This window comes from Mastomys coucha, unplaced genomic scaffold, assembly GCF_008632895.1.
Source record: "Mastomys coucha isolate ucsf_1 unplaced genomic scaffold, UCSF_Mcou_1 pScaffold4, whole genome shotgun sequence".
Taxonomy (NCBI): Eukaryota; Metazoa; Chordata; class Mammalia; order Rodentia; family Muridae; genus Mastomys; species Mastomys coucha.
In genome coordinates this window covers 631,709-639,772 of record NW_022196910.1, presented here as the reverse complement: position 1 = coordinate 639,772, position 8,064 = coordinate 631,709, and the positions used below count along the sequence as shown (strand labels likewise).

Sequence of the window (8,064 nt, the reverse complement as noted above, 5' to 3'; positions counted from 1 at the left end):
TGGATGGATGGGTGGATAGGTGGGTGGGTGGATGGATGGGTGGGTAGATGGGTGGCTAGATGAGTGGATGGATGGGTAGATGGGTGGGTGGATGGATGGATGGAGAGATTGATGGGTAGATGGATAGGTGGGTAGGTAGATGGGTGGGTGAATAGGTGGATGGATGGATGGGTGGGTGAGTGGATAGATGGATGGATGGATGGGTAGATGTGTGGGTGGATGGGTAGATGAGTGGATGGATGAGTAGATAGGTGGGTGAGTGGGTGGATGGGTAGATGGGTGGGTAGATGGATGAGTTGATGGATGGGTAGGTGCATGGATAGATGGATGGGTAGGTGGGTGGATGGATCGATAGGTAGATAGATGGGTAGGTGGAGAGGTGGATGGGTAGACTGGTGGATGAATACATGATGGCTATGTGGGTGGAAAAATGAGGTTGGAAGTATGTAGACTCTAGCTGTGTTTACCTGGCCTGGCGTTCACATCTGGACTCAGTGTTTTAAGGCAGGCAGTGTGGGAGTCAGAGTTGCTCCACAAAAGTTACCAGATGGCTCTGGTAATGTAGGAAGGTGAGGCAGGAAAGCTCTCCCAACCTGTATAACCCAGGCTACAGGGGTGCTGGAAGAGGTAGAGCTGCATGTTTGTACACTACTAAGTTTACTTCCTCCCAGGTAGGCCCTCAGAAACTCAGTGCCCCAACTTAGAGTCAGGGAAGGAAGTGTCATTCCTGGGCTGATGTAGCTCAAGCTACAGCAGCACCCACAGCCTCAGGTACAGGAACTGTCACTGAGGTCCATTTCAGGGAACTGAGTCAAGGAGCAGTGAAGTGGCTTGATGACACATGGTCACTGTGACAGTGACACATGAGCACACCTGTGTGCTGGGGCTGTTACGCCTGGTCCTGTCTCATGACAGAGCCCTGGGTAGTGAAAGTCACAGCGCCCATGACAGCTGCCACCAGCAGTCACAGGCCACACGCACTAGCCTCTGGACTTGCAACCATGATCTTGTTTCCAGGCTGGTAGCAAAGTCTCCCAGGGAGCCCAAGGTGTGGACACTGATGGCCTCAGAGGGCCACAGGCCATACCAGTGGCTGGCTGAGAGTTAGGATGTATGTCACCTACTGTACAACATCCAAAGTGAGCCTCATGTACCCCACTGAATAGCTCCCTGCCAGCAGCGAAGCCCCCTGTACTGGGCTACCACAGGCCTTTATGAAACTCCACAGAGCCAGAGATGCCTGGTGTGACCATATCTTGCCTCCACATGTCCCTAGGTATGGGTACCAGGCCCTGCAGCTCTGTCCATAGCTGACACTTGCTGACAGCAAAGATTTGCTTGTCCACCTGTTGGAAAGTTTTGTTTAAGATCTTTTTTTAGACAAGCTCTCACTCTGTAGCCCAGGCTGGCCTGGAACTCACAGATCTGCCTGCCTCAGCCTATCTAGTGCTGGGATTAACGGCATGCACCACACCCAGGCAGTCTAAAGGTTTGGCCTGCCAGATTTACATCTCTGGAGGGAAGGCGCGGAACAAACCTGCACTGTGGGTTGGAAGTGTGAAACCAGCTTGGGCTACATAATAGGCCCAGGCTCAAGAAAAATCAGGGCTGTGGCTATAGCTGAGTGGTAGAATACCCATCTGGCACATGTGAGGTCCCAAGTTCTATCCCCAGCATGCCATAAACCAGGCTCACTGGTGAACACCTGTCGTTCCAGCATTTGCTCTAGGTAGAGGCAGGAGACTCAGAAATTCAAGGTTACCATCAGCTACATATCGACTGTGAGGCCAGCCTGGGCTACAAGGCAGAAAAAAGAAAATCCTGTTCTTCCTATAGGCAAGGCATAAAGAAGAACACAGAGGGCTGGGTCCCCTGCCCTGCGTCATTTAGTGATGGCCATCAGGCTCCTGAATCCACAGTACCATGCCAGTCACCCTGTGTCCACCACATGGCCCTTCCTTCGGGACACCCTGTGGATGCAAACAAGGTTACTAGGGGGCGGGGGGCAGGACAACAGAAAGTACAGACCCTAGCCTGTCAGCCCTGGGGTGGTGCTGCTCCTCATTACAGAGCTGTGCTGACACCTGTGACAAAGGCTTTCTCCACCAGCCATAGTGACACTGCCATGCCAGGCCTGGGGTCAGAGCTGTCAATGGTGGGCAGGCCCAACTCTGAAGACAACTGCCCATGGCAAGGACCACTGCCCACCATGTGGAGCCCAGAGGATGGCCATGAGGCAACATCACCCTGGTCCCTAGAGTGACCACTGTCACTCAGTCACCTTGAGACCTTGTGGTGACTCAGTACCACACCGTGATAAAGACAGAGGACCTTTGCAGCTGGCAGCATGGCACCCTGAGCACCACAGATCTGTGGGCACTGCTGTGGGCACAGCTGGAGAAACAAGTGTGGCGTCCCCAAGAACATGCAAGAGTACAGGAGCACACTTAGCACCATGCTGACTCACACGCAACCCCGCAGCATTTCCCAAGGAGCAGGGACACTGTTCCACTTGACAGATGAGGATACTGAAGCCTGGACATAAAGACCTACTGGTCTCACCAGGCAGTGGTGGCGCACGCCTTTAATCCCAGCACTTGGGAGGCAGAGGCAGGTGGACTTCTGAGTTCAAGGCCAGCCTGATCTACAGAGTGAGTTCCAGGACAGCCAGGGCTACACAGAGAAACCCTGGCTCAGAAAACAAACAAACAAACAAACAAAAAAGACCTACTGATCTCAAGTCCAATATGTCCCACCTCCTCTGGCTGTCACAGGCAGCCTGAGCTCAGGGCCTGCTGGGGTTGCCCATGTTGTCCCTTGTACACTCCAGGCAGCTGATTCCATTGGCCAATGGGCACTCCTTACGGACAGTACAGTCCACAGTGTGGGTGTTCCACGCAAAGCAGGGGCCACAGCATGGGGACAATCGGTGACCTGCACAGAACACTGGTCCTTGATCCCATCCCAGAAGCATATTGAGGACATGTGTGACCGTCACAGTGGGTAGACGCTGGAGATGCTACACAGTAGCCTGCAGGGAACAATCAGGAGCAATGTCCCCAGCACTCACACTAAGAAGAGCATCGGTTCTACGATGCTCTAAGAGGCCTATGTGTGATGGTGCAGGCACCAAGGGAACAGCAAAACCAGCCCCAGCACTGAGTGGATGCAGGCGGCCCAACTCTCAAGCCACCTAGTCCTGGAGAAACTGAGGCACAGACCTGCAAACATGACTACATGGGACAGCAGGGATGCTGAACAGTGACGCACCCCCTGTTCACATTTGGTCTTCTCTATGCTATGCCACTGTGTAAGGCCAGGGAATGCAACTCAGCTCTGCAGACACCTCGGCCTTGCCCTGCCTTGGCTATCACCCCCAGCCTGCTGTCCCTCCAGTGACACCTGGCTGTATTACTCCTGAAGGCACCTAGTCAGTGGCTGACAAAGTGCACAAACAGCCCAGGGGCTGATCTCTGTATTCACCATGCTCCTAGGGCCACATAGCCTGTCCTTAGCAGGGCCACTGGTACTGTGTGCCAGCTAGAAGAGAAGCAGCAAACCCGTGCAGGTCACCATGGCTCCAGCCACCTCAGGCTCAGGATAGGCCTCACCACAGAGTGGGGACAGCACTGTACTGGTGGAAACTCCAAGTCCTTAGAAATACAACCTGTCCCCTCTTTCGGAGACAGGGTCTTATGTTGCCCAGGCTTGTCTTGAACTCCCTATGTAGCCTGAGATGATCCTGAACTCCTGATCTTCCTGCCTGCACCTGGGCCTGCACTCTAAACACCTGGTTTGTATGGTGCCGAGGATGAAATATGTCTTTCTGGGAATCAGTTCAAGGACCGCATGGGGGAGGGGCAGCGCATCCTTGGCCTCCTGGGATGGCCTGAAGCCACCAGGGTCTGGAGACAGAAGCAGCAAGTAGGGAGCCAGCTGAGGCCTCCTTCCCAGGGCAGAAGTCAGGCCCAACCCTTGGGCCACCCCCGCCGGATCCCCGGCCTTTGGCCGCCCAGCCCACGGCTCGGGACAGGAAGCTGGGAGCCAACCTCCTGCTTTATTTAGAAAGCTGGGCCCAGCCCTGCCCGGCCTTGGGGACAGGGATTTCTAAGCAAGAGTTCTGGGTGGCTGGCTCCCCAGTGACAGCACTGCTCTGCCCCAGCCTGGAGTCACACAGAGGCAGAGGTCCCTAGGTCTGCACAGTCTGAGGCCATAGGGGCCTCTGAACAGTTCTGGGACTGGAAGCCTTGTCGGCCAGAGGGTCGCTCCTGTTAGTCTCATGCCCATCGCTGCTCACCACCAGAGCCACCTGAGTGTCCTAGGACAAGCCTGGAGTGTATCACCCTACAGCAGGAGGGTGTACACAGTCCTGTGTGGCTTCAGTTCTGAGAACTTGCAGTGGCCACCAGTTAGTTTTGCACGTTATTCTGTATCAGGTACCATCACGCATGACTCAAGGGGGGTGTCTAAGCCTGTGTACAGTTAGTGATGCCTAGGGATGCAGCTCACTACCCTGCAGTGACCAGGACGCCCACCGCGAGAACAATCTGGCAGTCAACTCTGCCTGGCTGAACAATCTCCCCAGGCCACACAGGGACTGGAAGAACAGGACAGGATACAAAACCCACTCCCAGGCTGGTCGCCACAGGTGCAGACCCAGCATGAGCGAGGTGGCTTTAAAGCTGGGGAAAGAGGTCAGAATCCTGCACGGAGAGGGGGACTCTTCCCAAAGGGACCACTCAGGGTATGGGTCGGGGGACTGCCTGCTCTGGAGGGCAGGGCTCCAGGATAGCAATCCCTGGACTGTTTCCACCTCAGGCAGTAGGGCACAGGGTCTCCACCCTCCAGACAGCTGATGTGAAGTGAGGGACAGCGCATCAGTGGGGCTGTGTGCAGAAGGGTAGAGCAGGTCTCACAGAACCCTCACCCCCAATACCTGGGACAGAGACTGCTAGAGAACCAAGGTCATGGTCACCTCCTCCAGGAAGCCCTCACAGCAAGACCCTTTGTAGTGAGTGCCCAACGCTCACTCTCCTCTCCTCCCTTTACCCTTCTGCTCTTGTAAAGCAAATCCCAGACTTCACAACAGGCACAGGACCCTTCAGTGGAAAGGGTGTGACTGCAGACACAGGTGCCCTGAGGGCAAGGTGGCAGCTAAGAACCAAATGGCCTACAGTAGAGGCATGGTGCTGGGTGCAGGACAAGGCAAAGCTGCTGCTCTGCTTAGCCAGGCCACGGCACAGAATGCCAGGGCACACTCCTGAATCTGAGGGGACTTCAAGGCCAGCTTTGGGGACAGGACAGAGCTAGGATGACACAATACTGGGCTCAGTCAACCAATGCCATCCTGGCCGGGCAGCTTCTATCACCATCTCCAACAGAAAGCTGCTAACCCCCTGCGGGGGTCAGCTAGGGCCATACTGTGCCCCACCCCCACCCCCACACCGTGTGACTACCCTGGGGCCATTGATGTTCGCTCTGGGCTGCTCTGTCTTCTTCTTATCCCACCCTTCTTGGAAAGCTGCATAGAGCTTTGAGGGAATCCCACCCTGTTGGGTAGAAGTAACCAAGGCTCCATGACCCTGAGAACCACGCGGGCCACAGCGATATAAGGCAGCGTGTGCCCCCACTTGACCTCTCCCAGGGAACAATTCTAGTATCACTGCCCTCCACCCCTCCTAGTCAAAGGCTCCTTATAGTCCTCTCCTCAGGTTCTCCAAGGCCACCCTTTGTCCTAGGTCCCCATTCCTGAACTGCAGCTCACCTGGGATCTGGGAGGGGCAGGCAGAGCTCCCCAGTCTGTTTTGTAAACCCCCACAGAGCCCAGGCCACCCTAACCTCATTTTGGACTCTTATTTGGGGTGACAACAAGAGGATCTGGGCTCCCTGGCTCCCAGCAACAGGTGGGTCTTGAGGAGTCAGAACCCCCGGGGAGTGACAGACACATGTTGAGCTTCCCTAGGGTGGATGGGGTGAGGACAGGACAAGACTGGACCCCCCCTGGAGGCAAGACAGGGGGGCATGGAGGCTGCAAGGCTGCCTCCTGTCAACCTACTGGGCTCGGGCGCAACAGAAGCCCAAAGAAGACAAGCCACCCACTCTCCAGCACCCAGCTCCAATGTGGAGGAATTCAGAGGATCTATGGAACACGGAGGGAGACTGGGGAGTACCCACGAAAGGAACAAGCCAGGAGCAAAGCAGTTTGTTTGGGTGTATAGTCCTTGGAGGTAGAGAAGAGGGTGCAACCCTTTGGGAACTGACTTGGGGAATCTGGAAGTCAAATAGGTATCATAAGGGCAAGAAAGCTTACAGGGCTCGCCTGAGGCTGTGTGGGGACAATGGGAAGGAGAGAGCCTCCTTGGTGCGGCAGGACCAGGGGCCAGCTCCCTGCAAGAATTCTCAGGAGCGACAGAAAGCAAGTCTTCCAGGGTCCTGGAGCCCGACGTGGTCAGCAGATACAGAAACTCGCCTCGGACATCAGAGGCAGGAGGCTGACCCCTAATGAACCTAAGGCCTGGATAACAGTGAGGCTGGCCACAGAGGGTCGCCCAGTCTAAGCCCAGGGGACCACACGGGAGAAGCTGGCTACCACAGGCCCAAGCCACCTGCACCGCTCAGGGTGCAGCGATCCCGGAAGGGCTGACCGCTGCAGGGCAGCGCTGACCAGTTGCCCCGAGAACACCCGGGGTGGCCCGACCAGCCGTGGGCAGTGGTCTGAAGGGGTCGCGCCCGACTGTCACCGCGCGCTACTCGCCCGAGACCCAGAGAACGCAGCGGGTGCAGCGCCCCGCGCCCGCGGAGACCCCGGCAAGGCCCGGATGCCCCATGCACCCACCCGGTCCCCGTGACAGAGGTCCCACGGCACGGGCGCGCAGCTCACCAAGCAGCAGCAGCTTGAGCTCGCGCCGGGCGTCGCGCTTGTCCCGCCGCAGCTGTTTCTCGATCTCCGCGTTGATGCGCTTCGACTCCTTCACCTCGTCGCTCAGGCAACACGCCATCATGGACTCCAGAGTCATCGTCGCGGTCCCCCGGCTGCCGCCGGCCCGGCCCTGCCTCGCCCCGGTTCCCCAAAGGCCTGGCCCGGCCCCAGAGGCGCGTCCACCGTCCGCGCCGTGCAGCGCAGCCGCCGCCGCCGCCACCAGCAGCCGTCGCCACCGAGCGCCGGCGCCCGACGACCTGAAGCGCTGCCACGGGCCCCGCGACGGGCAGGCGGCGCGGCCAATGGGAGGGGCCGCACGGCTGCGCGCGCGCCGCAGGGACAGGCCTTGAGAACAGCCCGGGGGCGTGGCCTCGCCGCTAGGGGGCGGGGCCTGGAGGGCGCAGCGCAGGCGCGCGTGGGGTTGCGTCGACGTGGGAAGGGGTTGAGCGGTTCGCGGCTGGGCGCGGACGCCGAGGATTGTGGGAATGGGGAGGACTCGGCAGCCCGAGCTCGGTTCCTTTCGGGAGGCGAAGCTTCTCTCGGCTCGGGGAAGTGCCGCTCAGCTACACTCGGCTACACTCGGCTCCTCTCGGCTCCTCTCGGCTCTTCTCGGCTCCTCTCGGCTCGGGGAGGCGCCGCTCGGCTGCGCTCGGTTGCGCTCGGCTCCTCTCGGCTCCCCGAGGCTGTGCTTAGAGCGCGAGACCAGGAGAGAGGCTGAAGCTGCCATTCTTACCTGGAACGAGCTCCCGCAGAGGCCATCACCGCCTGCAGATGTGAGAAAACGCCCTGACCTGGCTCACTCATCCATTCTTAAGCAGACCTATTGTGTGCCAGGCAGAAATTCATGCCCTACTGTATACAGTCCATTCATGCAGCACTCACTAAATACCACACAGGTCACAAGTATGAACAAAATGCTTGCTGTAGAGTATGCACTGATGCGGCAGCCTGCTGTACCTCAGGCATTAATATCACATCTACTGTATATCAAGCCTTGAGGGAACACCCATATGTAACTGCCACATTCAATATGAATGCTGTGCCTGCTGTATACCACATATTGTATACAGCTCCTATTGTGTACTAAGTGCTGATGCAACACAGCACCTCCTACTAATGCCTGGTTTTATATATATATATATATA

The 8,064-nt window shown here is 57.3% G+C and overlaps 1 protein-coding gene across 1 annotated transcript in view; it reads right to left on the bottom strand.

Moving 5' to 3' along the window:
• Gna11 (G protein subunit alpha 11) overlaps nt 1-7,254 on the bottom strand; it is a 16,750-nt gene extending 9,496 nt beyond the window's left edge. Inside the window, exon 1 of the mRNA XM_031349369.1 lies at nt 6,881-7,254. Coding sequence (XP_031205229.1) covers nt 6,881-7,016 — 136 coding nt within the window. The 5' untranslated portion in view covers nt 7,017-7,254. The remainder of the gene's footprint in view (nt 1-6,880) is intronic.
• Nucleotides 7,255-8,064: the final 810 nt, after the last annotated feature.